The following is a 20,123-nucleotide window of genomic DNA, read 5'->3' as shown; positions in this document are numbered from 1 at the left end:
CTTTTAGTCTGACCTATGAGAAAATTTGAGATTATTACTCTGTTAAACCAAAAAACTTAACTCTTCTTACTGCCACAACAGAAGTGATATCACAGGGTAAACGGTTCTCCATAAAACTGAAGAGGTCAATGGCCATGTGTAAGTGGGAAGTGATGGCACAGACCTCAATCTCAGCCACTCAGGAAGCTGCGGCAGGATGATTGTAAATTCAATGCCTGCCCGAGTGAGTTCAAGATCAGCCTGGGCAGTCTAATGACACCTTAAGATAAACAGCCAGACCCACTCAATGAATGAATGAATGAGTTCATACTGTCTAAGGAAAACAGAACTTGACGGAATTTCTTCCCTGAAAAAAATGACTTACACGAAATGTTAAAAGTCCTTTAGAGGAAAGAAAAAGGAGCCGGCAGTGGTGGCGCACGCCTTTAATCCCAGCACTCGGGAAGCAAAGCCAGGCGGATCCTGTGAGTTCAAGGCCAACCTGGTCTACAGAGTGAAATCCAAGACAGGCGCCAAAACTACACAGAAACCCTGTCTCAAAAAACCAAAAAAAAAAAAAAAGCTATATGCTGGGCGGTGGTGGTGCACGCCTTTAATCCCAGCACTCGGAGGCAGAGGCAGGAGGATCTCTGTGAGTTCGAGGCCAGCCTGGGCTACCAAGTGAGTTCCAGGAAAGGCGCAAAGCTACACAGAGAAGTAACCCTGTCTAAAAAAAGAAAGATTCAGGTTCAGAACTTGGATCTAAAGAAATGAAGCACATCAGGAAAGGAATGAGTGAAAATAAAATGAAACTCAATCAGTAATTAATAACTTCCCAAAACAGAAAACACCAGGCCTAGGTGAGTTTACTGGAATCTTACTAAAAATTTGAAGAATTTATACCAACTGTCTATGCTACCCTTCAGAAGACAGACTACTCTTCACACCCAAACCAGACATTATTATAAGGAGTTCACCCAACTGTCTACACTATCCTTCAGAAGACAGACTACTCTTCACACCCAAACCAGACATTATTATAAGGAGTTCATCCAACTGTCTACACTACCCTTCAGAAGACGGACTACTCTTCACACCCAAACCAGACATTATTATAAGGAGTTCACTCAACTGTCTACACTACCCTTCAGAAGACAGACTACTCTTCATACCCAAACCAGACATTATTATAAGGAGTTCACCCAACTGTCTACACTATCCTTCAGAAGACAAACTACTCTTCATACCCAAACCAGACATTATTATAAGGAGTTCCCATATCAACATCTGTCACGAACACAGGTGTCACAGGTATAAAATCTGCTACAGAACAGCAAGTCAGATCTAACAATGTAGAAAGAACATTTCAACCAAATATTATGTAGCCCAGGTTTTTGACAACAAAGCTCTACTCACAACAGCTAGAAAATGGAACCAGTCTAGATGTTCATCAACTGAGAAATACAATGAAAAAGCGGTACATGTACACAATGGAATTTTACTCAGCTATAAAGAAAAATTAAATAAAACTTGCAAGAAGATGGCTGGAACTGGAAAATACTGCACTGAGGTAACCTAGCCACCCCAGAAAGTCAAATGCCGACACGTTTTCTCTCAGCTGTAGATGATAGTTTGGAATTGTTAGTTTTAACTTGAAATGTCTAGACCTGAAAGTGACAAAGGGACCGCAGTGGATGTGAATAAGAGGTCCTGGGAACAGGGATGGTAGAATGCATGTGACATGGAACAGAAAGAGGGGATAACTGAGTGTTGCAAGTTTTTAACAGGAATAAGGCGAAAGGTGGAGAGAATGGAGTACATGGAGGGAGTTAACAAAAATTAAGGCCACAGTCACATAGAAACTCACTACTTTATACATTAATTAAACATACGATTTTTCAAAGACTGAAAAGATATACCATGCATGGGTGGATAATGCTAATCCTGAAGCCATGGGTTATTAAATGAAAATCTCAGTGCCTGCTGTAGGACAGCTCCCTGTGTTGTTGGCTAGCAAGGCAACAGAGACCCTCAAAACTAGACAGATTATGGCCACTGCCCATGGTTGCCCAACGGAGTGGGATGATAAGACCCTACTGCTAAAGACACCCCACACCTTGGTTGCAGAATCTAGATAAAGCAGGCTGGAACTGAATGGGAAGCTTCACCCCTGCTGGCTAGTCTTCAGAGTGCCTGAAGTTGCTACATGCAGGCAGCTGGAGGAAAAAACAAACTAAACAAGGATTGCTCTGGGCTCTGCACTGTGCACACATTACCAACCCGCCAGGCAAGGGTGCTCACTGGTGCATTGGTGGTATGGCTGTTAGGGGAGCAACCAACTGACTTCTGATGGGATCTGAGGTCCACGTGCAGGAGAAAGTTCTTGGTCAAATTTCCATGACCAGGGAGGTCAAGGCCCTAGAAATGAACCTACTTCTCATGGTGCCCTCAACCTGGATCAAAGAAACGTCTTTTTGCAATGGCTGCCAGCTAATTCAGAGAATCATGGCTGGTCAAGGTGCTGAGAGTGGCTGTTGAGAGCTTAGCTTTAGATGGGATGCCCTTATTACCTCCTCTAAGACTCAGGGAACAGGCAAGAAGTGTGGGAAGAATCTAAGAGCTGGATGACTGGGGAGAAAAGCCATGAAGAACCATCTTAGAGCTGACTGGCTAGGGCACTCATGAACAACTCACAGTAACTGCAGTTGCCTACAGAGGGCCTGTACAGGATGAGCACATCAACATCCGCTATCAGTGGAGGAGGGACTCATGGCCCCACCTGACCAGGGGAGCTCAGGCAGTTGAGGGCTTCTAGTGGAAAGAAAGTGGGAGATGTAGCTACTGATGAAGTTAGTTACTCATGCTCCAAAGGACAGCCTTATAAAACTCGGCCTATAATTGTCTGTAGCATGCTCAACCATAAATGACACCTTTTTATTGCTCCACCCGCATCGGTGCTATGGGAATATCACGGAATAAGGAGCAGAAAGACTGTAAGAGACCACAGTTTGGGAGGACTGCTGCAGTGTCTTCTGGACATAGCTGGGCTGTTAGGCTCATGAACTCTCAGCAGCTGTGGTTGTCTGTGTAAGATACGCACAAGATCAAAGCAGTCAACACCACAGCATGGACCATGTGGACGAAGTGCTCACAAAGGCCCACCCCTAGCTGAAGAGCTACTGGCAGTTGAGGACAGCTAGGAGGAGTCAGTTTTCTTCAGGGGTGTGGTCCCTGGTAGGTTGCTCATGTTCCAGTGACTGAACTAGACCCATGAGCATATGGGCAATACTAACTGGACTCAGCAGGGAGGACAGTGAAGGGGAAAAGAAAAATTGAGAAGAAAATGAAGAAAAGGAAGACTAGACATAAAATTGAGACAGGGAGAAAGGATTGGGGTGGATATGATCAAGACACATCATAAGCATGTATAAAATTCTCAAAGAATAAATAAAAATATATTATTTTAAGTCAATTGCCTTCTTATACACCAGGCAAGGGATGAGTGGGATTTACCACATAAGAAAAAGAAAAAAATGAAATAAAAATAAAAGACAGCATTGCCCAGGCTGGTCTTGACTTCTGTGTAGACTGAAGCTCCCCAAGTCTCTTCGGGTTCTGAATACCACCCAACTCATGAATTGTTCTTTGTTCAAGTAAACTTTACTCTGTGGAGCTTTTTAGCACTGTGTTATTCCTTCAGCTCCTTTTATTCCCACAGAGCTTTTATGGAATACCTCAGATTCCAGATGTGACCTTAATGGTGAAGTAAGTCCAACTGTTGTAAAGCTTCCTTGGGTATTAGAAGAACCTAATCTAGCATTGAAAGGAAAAAGTGGCCTTTTTGAGACCATATGGAGCCTCCACATCTAAGGAGTTTTCAACTGCATTTCTGCATTTCTGACCATGTTCAGTCTCTGCTTTATGCTCTGATTTCCAGAGCTTAACTTCATGGAACCACCACACACAAGAACTGAACTTGCCAGCTGCATAACGATACTCTGAACAAATCAAAATGGCTAATACTTTATTCTCTAAAGTCTAAGCAAACAACCTTAAAATCCTGGAATTAAAACTAATTTAGTTTCTGTCCCTTTACACCGTCCACTATGGGATGCCCATCACTAAAACCCCCCTATGTCACAGGATAAAGAAACCTGGTATGATCATCTGTACTCAAGCCTTGGTTCCGCCACATATACAGCTCAGAGAGTCTCCTAACCTTCCAAAGATTCTTTTCCTCATCTAAAGAACAAGAACGACGATAGGATACAGCTGCTGGGGGTTTTGTTGCACTGGACTTTGGGGTAACCGCATTTGTTCCTCAGCAATTTCGTCCATGAAATCCATTGATTACTCTCAGTTCCATCCTCTCTTAGCTCCCTACCACTCCTGTCAAGCCTCCCCACCGGGTCTTTTCCAGGCCTCTTGTTGTGTTTTGTGACCCCCTGAGTTCAACCAGGGTGGTCTCTGTAAACATGGGTATGGAACTAGCCAGTGGAGCCTGGTGGGCTCGCCTGTGGGTACCCCCTGAAGAAGACAGGACTCTCCTCCGAATCATTCGGGAGCCCACAGTTGAGAAGGAGGGAGAGGGTTTTCCTGAGCTCTTCCCCAGCCCCCACACCCACCCCACCCCCATCCCCGGACTATTTTCAGGTCCACTCTCGTGCAGGACAGTGAAGCAAGAGCAGCTGCTGTGAGTTCATGCCTGAGTCGCCGCCCCATGCCCTTCTCTCCACCTCCTGACTCTTACTGCTCTCCATCCCTCCTCTGTGACATTCCAAGGGGATGGCAGAGGTGAGCTGCTTAAGGCTGAACATTTCCTGTCCCTTTTTGAACAGCCAAGAATCTTAGCATTCACTGCAAAGAGAAGTTTCTCGAGTAAGGCTGGAGGTAGCAGGTGTCTGTGGCATGCCCATCGTGGACCCCTCAGCTGTTAGCTTTAAGAACTAAATAATGCAAGCAAAAGCTAAACATTTTAGTACTCAAGAGACAGAGGCATACATACATACATACATAGACCTAGGGCCCCTTGAACAAAGTCATCATTAAATGTTTATAATTACAAATCCACAGTTAAAGTAAAACCCTCAGTTTCTTTTGTTTTTCAGGGGGCGCATTCTTCCTTCTCTCTCTCCTCCCTCTCTCCCTCCCCCCCCCCCCCCCCCCGGTCCTAGATCTCCCTCTGTAGACCAGGCTGGCCTTGAACTCACAGAGATCCACGTGCCTCTGCCTCCCGAGTGCTGGGATTAAAGATGCCACCACTGCCCGGCTGAAGCCTCAGTTTCTTACAGCTGTCCTTACACCTGAAGAGACTTGGATAAACAAAGTCCTCCCAAATTTCTCCTCTGCAAAAAGCAGCGTACAACTCTGAAACTCCTTCAAAATCCAAGATGGTCTATGCGGCAAAAATGATTTTAACTTTAGAAGCTTTTATTCCTCAGCTCTATCCTTTCCTCTCAAGAACCACAATCCTCATATATAAATGGGGTGGGCACAGAACCTTTGTAACAGACGGCTAGAGTTAACTGTGTAAGAACATCTATGAAGAGTCCTGTAAAGTATAAAACAAGCTATTTACTATATTCACATATATCTGCTCTAGCTAGAAGACTAGAATCTTCCACTTGAAGTGATACGCTTGCTTTTTACCAAACTGTACACCCTATTATACTCTAGTTTTAAAACATTTAAATTCAAATAGCATGCTCACATATTTTTATTTATTTTCCTCTAGGACTCATACTACAGTTTCATAACTAAGCAGTAAGTGATGAAACTCGGCGTCTATTTTAAATCTCTATAGAAACTAACAAAAATTATTAAACAACATAGGTGTTTGCTTTAGGAAAGAATGAGAGTTGGCTCAGCAGTTAGAACACTTGTTGCTCCTGCAGAGGACCTGGGTTTAATTCTCAGCCCCTAAAAGTGGCTCGTGAACATCTCATTTCTAGTTCCAGGGGATCCCATGCCTCTTGGGCAGCAGGCATGCATGTGGTACACAGATACACATCAAACAAACACACAAGAAGCAAAGGGAGAAAGAACGAAAAAGAAAAAAGGGAGCAAGCTGTGATCCTATAACCAGAAGAATACCGCTATCCGTTCCCACTTTGTTTGGCGTGCTGAGACTGACCTCGGACCTCAGACCCAAGGCAAATGCTCTACTGCTAAGCTGTAGTCACCGCCACATGGTAAAGTGGGAACTCCAAGTTAAAGATGCCTTACACATAATTCATGATTTTTGACCAGTGCAAAAAGGAGAGGTTGCCTGTTTTTCCTTTTTGTACAAGAGGCTGCTACATACTACACTACAAAACGATATAAAATGTCTATAACTCAACATGATGAGTGACAGCTTCCAGAAGTCTTTCTCTTTTATACTGACCAAGTTAACCCTTTACCCGACACAAGCCTCACTGGTCATTAGTTTTCTCTTTTCCAACAAGAGTTGACTTCTCCCTCCTCTCACTAGTTATGAGTCCGCCTGGAAAGGCCACGTCTCATTCCTATGTCTCGTTTCAAGAGGAATAGAAAGCAATTTAAACTGGAAATGGTAACGTAAGCATAGAGGACTATCCCCAATAATATGAGAGCGGGTGGGAGTAGCACTGGTACGTGAAGCCAAGAGGCATTCGGTGCCTTACTTAGTACAAGGAGCAATAAAGTCAAGTACTAGAATGAGTCAAAACAGCACAGGCAGTACGGAATACCACTCACCCGCCTGCGCTGTCTCTGTTCTAAACTAGTGCAGCATAGAAAACAGAACAAGGGTTTTAAGATCAGAAGAGTTGCAGACCCCACTTAGCAAAGAACTCTGTATGTCATTATTTGTATCTGTAAATTGATAACAAGACCTACATCATATTACTAGAAAGACTAACTGTAAGATTATATAGAACCAAGTGCATGGCACATTGTAATCATCCCAGAATTAGTAATCATGAGATCTAATTAAACCAATAATGTAGCTCAGGGAAGTCTAGATCTCCTAACCACATGTGTCTACTGAACCCTGGAAATGTCACTAGTCTGTTGAGTTATACTATGTGTAAGACTCCCTGATTTTGAATCCTAGTACACACCAAAAAAGCACATAAAATATTTCATCAGCAACTTCTACACTGGTTATGTCAAAAGTGACTTTCTAGCTATACTAGATTAAGTAAAGTTAATTACTAGTATTCAGTTTACCCATTTCCTTTTATACCTTAATGTGGCTACTAAAAAGTTTTGACTGAATATATTACTTATATTTCTACTGAATGATTCTGGTCAAATAAATCACAACATTGATATTTCAAATTCAAAATGGAATGAAACTGTCATTATATGTCTCATACAAATTATCTAGGAGACTGGAGATATTAATGCACTTTAAATTCCTTCTAACTTAGGACTGTGTATGCATTGGGACAAACTTCACCTTCCCACTTTGGTATAAGAAAACTCATCCTGCTTTATCAGAAGAGCATCTAAGAAGCAAACACTTGTTTGGTACTATTCCTCAGCTAACAGTAGCAGACGCTTCCCCTAAGATCCAACTGCGCCATGTCTAGGAGGGCATTTCCAGGAAGGAGAAGTAGGGAGGACGATCCTCCCCTAAAGTGGGCAGGCAGCACCTTAGGTTGCAGCCTAGATATAAAGAGAGGGAAAAGTGCTGCTTTGCCTGGCTGCCTTGCTCCTTGCTGGTGAATGCATCGATCATGCTGCCGCTGCGGTTGCTACCGTCCTCTGCTTACCAGGGACTGCAGCATCGTAGGCCTTCCAGCCAGACTGCACAGCAGCAGCTCGGGTGGCCTCCAGGCCTTCAGTGCCAGGCTGGGACTGCTGAGGGAGGCACTGAGCTCTGAGGACTGAGCAGCTGCCGGTCCTCGGCCTTCCTAGCATGAAAACAGCTACTGTTGGACTACCCAGCCACTGTCATGTGAGCCAATCGGATAATTCCTTTTCAAAAGGTACATTCTATTAGTTCTGTTCCTTTAAAGAATCTGAGTAAAACACCCACCTACATTTTTAAATCTATTTTCTGCCTCAAATTCAGTTCTGCATTTTACATTAATGTACCATCTCTCTGACTTGCAAATCTACCTTCTTGTGGTCAGCACCGTTAAAATCTAGCTGCTGGTTGTATTTTATGATGTATCACAATAATGTAACTATAAAAATAAAAGGTTCTTCAGTCTGGGAAATAAGGAAGGCATTAATTAGGTGATATGAAACCATAGCTCCCTTTTATCTACTCAGACAGTATAAGAGACAAGTTTAAAAGTATCAAGGACTATAAATTTAACCAATTTTTCATTACTTACTGAGCTCAACAAGTGTGTCTTAAGTTATACTACTATAGCAGGAGAACTCTACCTTACAATATCAGAAGTATAGTTTCATAACCTCAAGTTTCTCTAAATCACTTATGTAAAATTCCTAGAAAAGTCACTGGCTGGACACAGGCTTACTTGACTGTGCTTTCAACTGACAGATATAAGCAGCAAGGCTCCAGGGTTCTGAGTAACTTCCTTACCCAGACACTGGCAGCCGCTGAGCCCCAGCGACCACGGCTACCTGACAGTGAGGCAGGAGGCAGCAGCTCGGTCGGGCTGCAGCTGCAGGGCCTCGCTAACACTCAGCTGCAGGACCCTCACCCACACATGCACTCCTCATTTCTTCTGCGTCCCAGTTTCTCACAGCATAGCAGCAACTACTCTCATAAAAACTAAATCGTCCACACACAGTTCTTAATGTTCCCTCTTATCAACTAAACTTAAATTCTAAAAGGGACAAGTGAAATGATAATTAAAAAAACAAGACATTTTATCATAAGCATAAGAATACTTCTAGAACATCTTGAACTTAGCAGTAAATGTTCAGATTTATAACATTTTCATTTGGGGCACATTTATTCTCCATGTTTCTTCAAAAAAACTTACTTCTAAAAACTTGCATGAAATAATATCCACATTAAAATTGTGTGATGTATAGATGCAATTCTCACTTGAGAAACTGTGGTACCAAAAACAGGTTGAAGGAATGATCAAGCCACACTAACACTTAGCAGTGGAATTATCCAACTCCACCTTTATACAGAGTGCATGTTGTGGTGAGCTTTACCATAAGGCACTCAAATGTGCAGAAACTGTTTTTTAAAGTTATGTTTCAAAAATTACAATATACAAATCCAAACATTGTTGCATAGTAACCAAACCCAAAGTCCTCACAACTCTGAGGATTCATAAAAGCATCTAATTTTTAAGGTGTATATCAACAATGTAGACCAGTGGTTCTCAACCTTCCTAATGCTGCGACTCTCTAATACAGTTCTTTGTGTTGTTATAACCCCCAGCCATAAAATTATTTCATTCCTACTTCATAACATTTGCTACTGTTATGAACTGTAATATAAATATCTGCTATGCAGGATATCTGACATGTGACTCTCAGGTTGAGAACCGTTGATGTAGAACATTTCCTATCCATGAAGACAAACATAAAAATAAATGGACAACACGAAGTTTAGTTAAAAAGGAAAACCACATATGCTATGTATCTAAAACTCTATCACTTAAAGATAAACCCTAGAAAACAATTAGTTTGATACTGGTAATCTATATGATAAGACCACTACTTTCCCACCAGTTTTATAACTGCATAAGTATTTCGAAAGTTAGAAATCTTATTATAGCTTTATCTATTAAGTACTACAGTTTGTGTTATAGCAGACACCTCTTCCCCACATATCTATGAATTAATCTTAGGTGAGAGTAAGTGGTCCCACATAATCCCTAACAGTTGAGAGATCATTTTTAGCAGTTCTGGGATTGCACACAAAAATCTGTTTAACCCACCCACAACTCTTCATAGTTTTCTGGCTAACAGTCACAGAAAAGATGGACTGAATACTTATGTCCTTACATACATAAAGGCAATCTAGCATGTTGACTATCCTGTCCATACAGGACTGCTGCATGACCCTGAGCAAGTTCCTTAACCTTCCGCTGTCTGTCCATCTCTACAGCAGGGAAGCAGCTCCATGAGGATTAATGAGGGTTTTGTCTGAAACACAGCACACACAGGGTTAATGCTGTGATTACTACGGCCACATACCAAGCTTTACTTTACATGCTTTCCTTGTTATCCCCACTTTGGTCTACTTCACAATGAGGATGCTGAGGATTACAGTACCTAACTTATCTTTAGTTCAAAAGCTAGCAAGTCAAAGTGCCAATTTTTACACACAAGTTCTCTCCGCCAGTGTTTCCTCAAACCACTTACTTCCGTGAGTATAAACAAGTTCTCACTGATGACTTCTAATTTTAAATTATTCTACAGATAATTTTCAAAAGACAGACATTCTCACAGAGCAGATTTTTAATTTCTAAAATCATCAAACTGGTATATCCAAACATCTGTGATTTACAGGAATATTCTTAGGAGGTCTAAAAAGATTGTTTTCTTACCAAGTAATCAACTTTGTGAAACAGTCCTTGCCCATATGTCTCTAGCTTTATCCCAGTGTTTCTACAGTCACCCACAGGGCAGTTCCACTGAACTCAAAAGACACTCCTAAATAAAGGCATTTTCTCCACACCACCTTTCTCCCAAACAAGAGCCCTCCTCTGCATCTCTACCCCTTCTCTATGGTGTCAATCTTCCTAAGTCCCTCAGACTCAGGGTCACAAATTCTGATTCTGAATACAGAAAATCAAGAACAATCAACAAGCAGATTTCTTTCTTCAAAACAATTCTCTTAAGCCCTAGTCAATCCCCAATTACCTAAGTTTCCTAACATCCAGCCCCTTGTCTCTGTTACTCTAACTTGTCACTCCACTACCGGAGAAACAATGTCACCTCACCGTGGCAGCTCTCTGCTCTAAGCCCTCCATGGGCTCCCACTGCTTAACCTACTGACCTTGGCCAAACTTGGACTTCAGGATTCTGATATTTCCACTGATACAGTGAATTCTCCCCCATTTATTAAAGCATGGTACTCGTCACATAATTACCTGTTTCTTAACAACGGCCTGAACTTGATGTAGTCCAAATTTCTGTGGGGATGGGTTACTTTTATACACTCTTATGGGAGTAACTAATAACTGATACACAACGTGCTCATCAGTGTAGATTTACAGTAGTTCAGTTCAAATGAAGACTGGGGCTCCTACACTGAAAATTGTCATGTAAAATGGCATAGTATTTATATATAGCTTCCATTCATTCACTTCTGTACTCTAGATCATCTCTACAATACTTTTAATGCAGACTACTACATAAATAATTGAATATAAATCATGACATAAATTTATGTCAATTGCTATATAAACACTGTACCATACTGTTAGGCAATAACAAAGTACATGTTTATATAATATATATACACACAAAATACATAAATACAATTATCACATAAATTTATGTTAATTGCTATATAAACAGTCATTGTACCGTACTGTTTAGGCAACAACAAAGTACATGTTTAGATGATAATTTCTGTCAAATATTTTTGGTTAAATCTACGGCTGTCAAACCTACACATACAGAGGGCCTGTGCTGGGTACTTTATATGTGATCATTTATTCAACACTGACTGGGTCACAAATTTGTGGCCCAAGGATACTACAGCGATTTCTATCCTCTTTAATAACACTAAACATCTGACATACATTATCAAACACTCTCATTTTTTAACATGAGACAAGTATATTTCTAGTAAAGTCACAGAACAGAGAGAGAACTGAAATTCAAACCTAAAACTGAATAATAAAGCCTGTACCTGACCTACAGGAAGATTAACTGAAGGAGTATAATCTACCTGCCATGGTAGACTCACACATCATATAGTGTAACAAATGCTGTGAAGGACGCAGAAGCTCTTATTTGGGCACAAAGTACTGGTCCAAACTTGGATAAACAGGATGAAGTGTTCACAAAGCACACTTTCAAGAATAAACAGTAGAGAGGAAAAGAAACTATTCCCAAGGAAGGGAATAATATGTCCAAAGACACAAAATGCCATTACACACTCAATGACTAGGAGGAAATGAAGGCAGTAGAAAGGACGAGTGTAACCTCGGGACAGGTTAGCCAAATTTCACTTCGGCCAGTAAGGAAGAGAAAGTCACCGAGTAACTTGTAGGGAGAGACTAGGCGCATGCATGCTTTAGAAATACTGCTCTGCAGGGAAACACTGGAAGGGCACTACCGAGATGCAGGGGCTCTGAGGTTATCATGAGTTCAGGCCAAACTAACCTAAAAGCAGAAGTGATAGACACAAAGAGTGAGCCGGGCGGGGCTGGTGCACGCCTTTAATCTCAGCACTCGGGAGGCAGAGCCAGGTGGATCTCTGTGAGTTCAAGGCCAGCCTGGGCTACAGAGTTTCAGGACAGCCAGGGCTACGCTGACAAACCTTGTCTCAAAAAAACCAAACAACAATCACAACAACAAAGATTTGAAAGATGCATGGAGGCTAGAGTTACTAGACATCCAAATCGATCAGGAAAGAAGATGAAGAGAAGGAAGGAACCAAGCAAAACCAAGTTCTCTCTCGAGCTCTGGGTAGGTATGTATGGAAGCACCATTATCAAAACAGAAGAGGGGCAAAAGCAAGGGGACAGGACAGGTAATGCCAGACGGTGCTGGTTCTTGGGACATTCGGAAGACATGCAATAACCACACAGTTAAGTCCAGCCTTCGGAAGAGACAGTTATGAGAGAATACAGAGTGAGAGGTCATTCCCGGGTGAGAACGGATCAAACACCCTAGGGGTGTATAATGGACAGACGGCACCGAAGATGAAATTCCACAGAAAACCTATGACAGCAGAGGCAGGTGCCAGGACGAAAACTGGCGGACAGTGGCGGCCATGTGCAGGTTTGTAGGAATGGACATCCAAGGGAGCTGGCAGTGCCCTGAGTGACCCAAGGAAGCGAACTGGAAGCTAGGTAACTGGTGACCCGCTGACGGGCGACAGGAGAATCGCGTGTGTGTGGGGGGGGGAAGAGGCAGACAAAACTTAAATGATGAGCAGAGAAGGAAAGAATGAACGTCTTGGCTGAGAAGAGAGCAGCAGCTAGAGTAGAATATAGAAATGAACATTTTTAGGATAGCACAGATTTTAGCACTTTACAGGATAAGAAAAGGACCTGTGATGAGAGAAATGTTTAAAATATATCTTTACACTTAAATCAGGACATGGAAAAGACACCTATGATATAATGGTAAATGAAAATACAAGTTGCTTAACACATACAGAATGATGTCACTTAAAATTCAGACTCTTGCGTGAAGACTTCACCCATGCCCAAACTGACTGCACCATGTGCCGGTGCCCTCACGTTCACAGCCCCAGCCACACTGGCCACTCTTCCTGCCCCTTCAACCTGCTCTATCTGCCAGAGTGCTCCTCTTGTCGATGGCTAACCCTCCAGGCCATTCTGATCCTGGGTCATGTGTCACCTCCTCAGAGAGGCCTGCCTCCCTGTACGCAGGATTACATACTCCCACCCCGCCTCCACATACCTAAAGACACCAGCATTTCCTTGGGCTAACGTAATAATAAATTCTTATTTTCACTTGTCCATCTTTCTCTCTGGGATGTCGGCTCTGAAGGCAATCTCATCTGCCACATAACCACATACTGTTCAACCCTCAACTTGGTTTAAAAGCTAACGGCCTGGTAGGCACTTACAGTACAACTTACACACACAATCTGGATGAAAATCAACCCACCTAAATTTACATGGAAAGTATGAACAAAGTTCTGGAAGGAGCTACTGTTGCTGTGATAAATGACCAGGAATGGGTATGAAATTAGGAAGAGGGGATATATAATTATACTCATCTTGTCCTTCATCTCTCTTCAAATTGTTTACAAAAATCATGTCTTTTGTAGTTGAAGAATGATTTTTAAATAATAACCACGAGTCTACAATAGGCAATCTATTCTGTTCTCTCTTTTCTTTTAGTGAGCTGTCATGATTCACTCATCTGTAGGACAGTCTTATTGAAGGCTAACGTGTGAGCTGTTCTGATAGCAGCTTAGTTAAAATGCTAACCTTGGAATTGGTAAAGCTTAGCTCATCTTAGCTGACACCTAACTCTACAGACATGAAAGCAAATTCAGTAATGAGTAAAAGTAGTTTCATTAAGATACTAATGAAAAAATTGCAAAGACCAAAATACTTAAGAACTTTGTACTTAAAAAAAAAAAAATTTAAAAGACCATTATACATTATGTAATTTAAATGGTAACTAATAAAAGCTTACGGTCACATATAACCGTACAATCTTCTGGTGAAATTATTGCTTAAAGTAAAACTTAAACATACTATTTGACCAATGAACGCTTTGGCTAAACATTAAAATATGACAAAAGATTCAGAACATAAGGAGTGAAAACAGTCACTCTGAAAACCATAATGCCATTGCATTAGGTGAGCAGACTAGCAGACCTAGCAGGCACTTCTCTCTACCCTGGTTCACAGTATGTCAAGTACCAAAGTGATTCCTCAGACTGTGAGTCAACCTCTGCATCAACGGCTCCAAGGTGTGTCTAACAGAATTAATGATGTTAAATGTTAACAGATTAAAAAACGCAGTCAACATAACTTACATTAGTAACTACTTCTCACATGTAAACTGTAATTTGCCAAAAATACGGCAAATGTCATCTGAACCTCTAAATACCATCTCATTCGACCCTCACAACTACAAAGCTGGCAGATGTTTCTACTCTTAGATAATAGATACAGACAACCCCTTCCTCTGAGAGCTGTTGGGAAGACTGGGTAAGACACTCCATGTAGAGCACTTGGGGTTCAGACAACGGCCAGACAAATGACACAGGGTCAGAAAAACAAACATGCAAAAGCAGGTACCACTGTCACGTAATGTCATTTAACTTCAGAGTCTGACTCCCAGAGTGCTAGTGTTTCCCTCTCAAATATTTAAGGCAGGACACAGTACATCACTTTTGCTCCCAGAGAGCCAATTAAAGCAAGGGCTGCTCTTGCAAGCCTGTAATTAAACAATATTGTGGTCATTTATGTATTTATTACCTTGGACTTGGTTATACAGAAATCAAAGCTCCCACTACTGACTCCGCTAACTGCATCCATCCCATTATTCTGAAATAAGCTATATAGTAAGCCAGCTTTATAAATACAAATCATGGTACTGTAAATCCACATTAGGAGAAAATCTTCAGGGGAAATGGGAAGAAACATAACAGTCCATTATCCACTAATTTATGTCCAATCTTAATAAACCTCATCCTAGTCAATATTCGCATGGTTTTCCACATGAGGAACAGGAAGTTCCAACCACAGGAACCTCCAGCAAGTCTCTGGCCCCATTCAAGTCCTTTCCCTTCTGGCCATCCCTGGCCAGATGGCCCTCTCTACAATGCTCCTTTTTGGGTTGTTTTGTCCCACGTTATGTCTACCTCCAACAGTACCCCTCTGACCATGCAATCTGAAATGGCACACCCCAATGACTTCATCCTTGTGTCTTCACGCAACACACAACGGTTATCTTCTCTGAATGGTTTGACCTATTACTGTTGTCTTGATCACTCAGTACTCAGTACAGACTCTAGCTTAATGAATGCACACACCTGCCTATAGTCATTTGCCAAGTAAAGCTGACCCCAAGATCCACGTGCCAAGTTACCATGACTTTCTTCACGGGTGGAAGGGGAGGGGCTTTGGACTGAGAAGTCAATTAAGAGGTGCGCCCTGCTGCCTTCTCAACACATTCTCTTTAAAGAAATTAGACAACTACCTATATTGCGTGTACCACAACTTCAACAAACTGTACATCATGCTCTTCAATCACAACGCATTGAAAAAAGAAAACACCGCATGTATGGCCCTGCTTAAAAATGGTAATATTCCAAACCTCACGAGCAAATGACATCCTGCAGTTATTTAAAACTAAAAAGAAATGAAGACACTCAAGTGCCTTTTACCCCGTACTATTTCCTTCTTCGATAAGCTGTTTTGAATGTAACACCACACCGTGCAGAGAAACTTAAAAACCAGTCCTAAGATACCACTCTGACACCGGTAATCCTGTTCCTTCTCAAAAGAAAGATGATGCGTGGTGTATCCTGTAGCATTTTCGTTGTTACACCCATTCCTTGCAGGTAAAGGTCACCACCACCAGCAGCACCGCTCGCTGCCTTTGATAACCTGGGCCCTCCGGGATTACTTAATACTTACTGAGACCTCCATCCTCGGGGACTCCCGTCCCTCTCATTCCTAGGTAAGTCAGTCCCAATATGAGGAAAAACAGGCAGGCGGCGGTCAGGAGAAACATGGACAAGTAGTGAGCACTGAAAGTCCCCGTCGGGGACACCTCTTCCCGTTTAAACTGCTGGAGAAGTTCCTCCTCGGGCTCGCACAGCTTGGGCTTGCCGTACGCGTGCTTCAGGTAGGTGTGATTGGAGCCCGTGTGATTGGCGGCGTGATTGATCCTGAGTGCAGTCGGGGCGGCGGCACCGGGAGGGAGGCTGTTGGGGTAGACGCTGGGGGGATCCACGCCGCCGAAGGCGCCACCGCCTATGTGGTTATTGGTCTTGAGCAGGGACCCCGTGGGCGACTCCAGGGTGGAGGAGTCCATGTCAGGACCCGGCGGGGCCAGCTTCTTGGCGCCCGCACGGTACCGAGGAACCGGGCTGGAGTCCACCGGCTCGCACCCTCCCCCCGGCTCGGCCGCCGCCGCCGCCGCCTCCTCCAGGGTTCGGCTCCTGTCTAGACTCCCGCCGGCGGCGGCCGCAGCAGCAGCAGCCGCAGCAGCCGCGGCCGCCGCCCTGTCATTCATCGCGAGTCCTCCCCCTCCCTGAACCGGAGTCTCCTGGCGGCTGCCGCCAGATTTAGCCGTCAGCGCCGCCGCCGCCGCCGAGAAAGGCTTACTATGATGGCTCCGTCTGGGTCGATGCCGGGCCAGGGAGTCGTCCTTTAATACCTGTCTGCCGCCGCCGCCACCAACGCCACCGGAGGAGGAGGAGGCGGCGGCCCCGACCACCACGTCGTCGTCGTCCTCGTCGTCCTCTTCCTCCGAGTCCGAGTAGTGCTCCCTGCAGCTGTACGCCAGGAGCCGGCTGCCGTTCACCGCTCGGCTCGCCCACCGCGGCTCGTCGGCCTCGGGATCCCTCTCGCCGCCGCCGCCACCGCCGCCGCCGCCACCACCGCCGCCGTCCTGGTCCCCGTCCTCCGCGACGGCGGCGGCGGCGGCAGCGGCAGCGGCACCGTCGTTCCCCGACGACGACGACAACGGTTCGGGGACGCCGGGCCTCCGCGTCCCCCACCACGAGTGGGGCTTCCTCCGCTCGCCCGAGTGGCCGTGGGTCCCCTCGCCCGAGGCCAGGGGCGCCGGGGCCGCTCGGAGCCCGGCGCGGTGGTGGAGCGCAGCCCGGTCCCTCCGCGAGCCGCCGCTGCCGCCGCCGCCGCCGCCGGCCTGCTCCCGGGGACTGGCCTCCACGTCCGACTCGTCCGAGCTGAAGCCCAGCAGCACTTTGGGGACGACGGCCGCCGCCGCTGCCGCCGCCGCGGCCCCGGAACTCTCCGGCCCCGAGGCCGACAGCCGCCCGAGGCCCGCCGGGGTCCGTAAGTACGAGAGGTCCCCCGAGCCCGGCCGGAGTCCCATCCCCGCCGCCGCCGCCGCCGCCGCCGCCGAGCCCGCGACCGTGGCGGCGGCGGCGGCGGCAGCGGCGGCCGTGTTATTGTTATTACTGTTCCGCGTCTTGTGGCCGCGGCCCCCCGCCCGGTGCTGCGGCTGCTGCGGTTGCAGCGGCTGCTGTGGTTGCAGCGGCGGCTGTGGTTGCAACGGCGGCGGCGGCTGCTCTTCCTCGCGAAGCTTCTTCAGCTTCTTGAGGTAGACCGGCCGGGTGCTCTCCGTCACCGGGCCCGGAGACAAGCCGTACCGGCGGAGCTGATGGAAAAGCTCTTCGTCGGAAAGCGGCTGCGGCTGCTGCGGTGGCTGCTGTGGCTGCGGCTGCGATTGCGACGGAGGCGCCGCCGCCGCTGCCGCTGCCGCTGCTGCTGCTGCTGCCGCCGCTGAAGCCGCCGCCGCCGCCATTTTCTCTCCAGGGTGTTTTACAAGCTCCGCGCTACCGGAAGTGACGCGCCGCCCTAGACCCTGAACTAGACCCGGGCTGCGTCGCCCCTTTGCCAGCGCCACGGCCGCCTCGGCCAATGGGAGGCGCGGGAGGAGCTCACCTGAGCGGGAAAGCGCCACCTGAGCCGGCCGGCCGGCGCGCGGGTGGGCGGCTCGCACGGGCCCCGGCGTGGACGCCCGCCCGCGTGTCCCCGCCACCCCACCCCACCCCGGCCCCCGGTGGCGGCGGCGGCGGCGGCGGCCGTCCCTGTCACCGCCCCGCGCCCCCGGTCGCCACTTTCCGCAGCCCACACCTTGACCTCTTCCCCCTCTCCCTCCCACCCCTCATCCACTCCACCCCACCCCACCCCACCCCGGGGCTCCCGCCACCGGGGCAGCGGGCGTGGAAAGGACATCCGCCCTGAAGTTCATGGCGACGCTTGGCAGGGGTTCGGATCCCCGCTGCCCAGGACACCCGAGAGTCGAGATCTGAGAGATTTTCCCCCCTCTTCCCTGCCTTAGCGGTTGGGATGTCTGACTCTAGCTAGGTTCCCTTTTCAGTGTGGCTTTCCGTGTCTTTTCTTTTTTTTAAAGTGACTTTTCTCTCGGTGCCTTTTCAGAGACTTCTCTTGGAAGAAACGGAAGAGATCGTTCACAGTACAAGTTTTCCAAAGTCATAGCTGCTCTTTAGTATTAACTTTGTTCGGTTTATTTATTTATTTATTTATTTAGGTGTTTGTTTGTTTTCTAAGTAGGATGATGACCTTTCAAAAGTCATGGGGAAATGAAAGAGTCTATCATCCGATACATTTCGGCTGAAGAAAGACAAGCTCACCATTCTCCTGCTCTCCCAGCACCTACCCAAGCATAATTAATATAGATTTATTTTGAAATTACGCTATTGCCCCCTTTGCGGGTAAGCTCCATGTACAGAGGAACTTGGGGTCTATCGTTTTCAACCCTAGAAACACAGGACACATTTGTTGAATGAGGTAGTGAGCCACACGCTATAATAGAATTTGAGATTAAAATTTGGGACGCAGGAAAGATGCCTGGCAAAGTCGATAAACTGTCCCCCAAAGAAACAATTTTATTAAAGAGTGCTTCCCTTTTCTTAAATCCTGGCATTAAGTAATATTTTTTTGAGTACTTAAGCCCTAGAAGCTAGTAGGCAATCCTAGGACTATGTATGAAACATTACAATAGTTTTTTTTTTATCTGAATTGCTTTACCCTATAACATAAAAACATCTATACAGAATAGTTTAGTCAAAAGACTAGATACTAGCTTTTCAATACCCAGCATCCTACATCAGAAAAAAAAAAAAAAAAAAAAAAAAAGCCATTAACCTCAATTCTTGATTTCTAGGAAATCTTGCTTTGTCTTCAAAACAAAGCTTTCCTATGAAAGACCACTTCCCTTTTTTCTTTTTCACTGAGACTTTAAATGTCACAAATGGCCCTGAGTTTATGACTGTTAAGCACTTACAAGAGTTATCTGACACTATCTCATAGTACTTATAATGACCCAAGTTTATTACCTTAAGTTTTGGAGTGGGAAATGAAATGATCACAAACTTACTGGGCCTCAGTAGACCAAAGTGGTTCACCTGGGGGCTTTGGTGTTGCATAAAACTGGATATTTTATTTTCTGTTTTCATCTTAGTTCAACATTCATTCATTCTCCACTCTGTTGGCTCAGGTCTGAATTCCAGGTTGTCTGTGATGGCTAACGATGTCAACCTGACTGGATGTGAACATCACCTAGGAGACACGCATCTAGACATGCCTGTAAGGGATTATCTAGGTTTGGTTAATTGATGTGAGAAGACCCACCTTAACTCAAGGCGGGCCCGTTCAATGGCCTTGGATACTAGACGGGATGAAAAGGAGAAAGGGAACGGAGCACAAAATATCCATAACTTTGGCTTCCTGACCATGGTTGCAACATGATCAGCTACCTCAGGCTTCATTCCTTGTCTGCCGTGACCTTTGGCCACAAACTCTAAGGCAAAATAAACTCTTAAGTCCCTATAGCCAGACATTTTGTTTGAG

The 20,123-nt window shown here is 45.3% G+C and overlaps 1 protein-coding gene across 1 annotated transcript in view; it reads right to left on the bottom strand.

The window, feature by feature from the left end:
• Lemd3 (LEM domain containing 3) overlaps positions 1 to 18,501 on the bottom strand; it is a 50,356-nt gene extending 31,855 nt beyond the window's left edge. Inside the window, exons 1-2 of the mRNA XM_059245788.1 lie at positions 18,433 to 18,501; positions 16,194 to 17,967 (exon numbers count right to left, since the gene is read on the bottom strand). Of these exons, the coding sequence (XP_059101771.1) occupies positions 16,194 to 17,967; positions 18,433 to 18,501 (1,843 nt within the window). The remainder of the gene's footprint in view (positions 1 to 16,193; positions 17,968 to 18,432) is intronic.
• Between the last annotated feature and the right edge of the window lie 1,622 nt (positions 18,502 to 20,123).

Source organism: Peromyscus eremicus, chromosome 18, assembly GCF_949786415.1.
Source record: "Peromyscus eremicus chromosome 18, PerEre_H2_v1, whole genome shotgun sequence".
Classification (NCBI taxonomy): domain Eukaryota; kingdom Metazoa; phylum Chordata; class Mammalia; order Rodentia; family Cricetidae; genus Peromyscus; species Peromyscus eremicus.
Note: the sequence above shows the minus strand (reverse complement) of the source record. Positions and strands in the feature narration are given on the sequence as shown.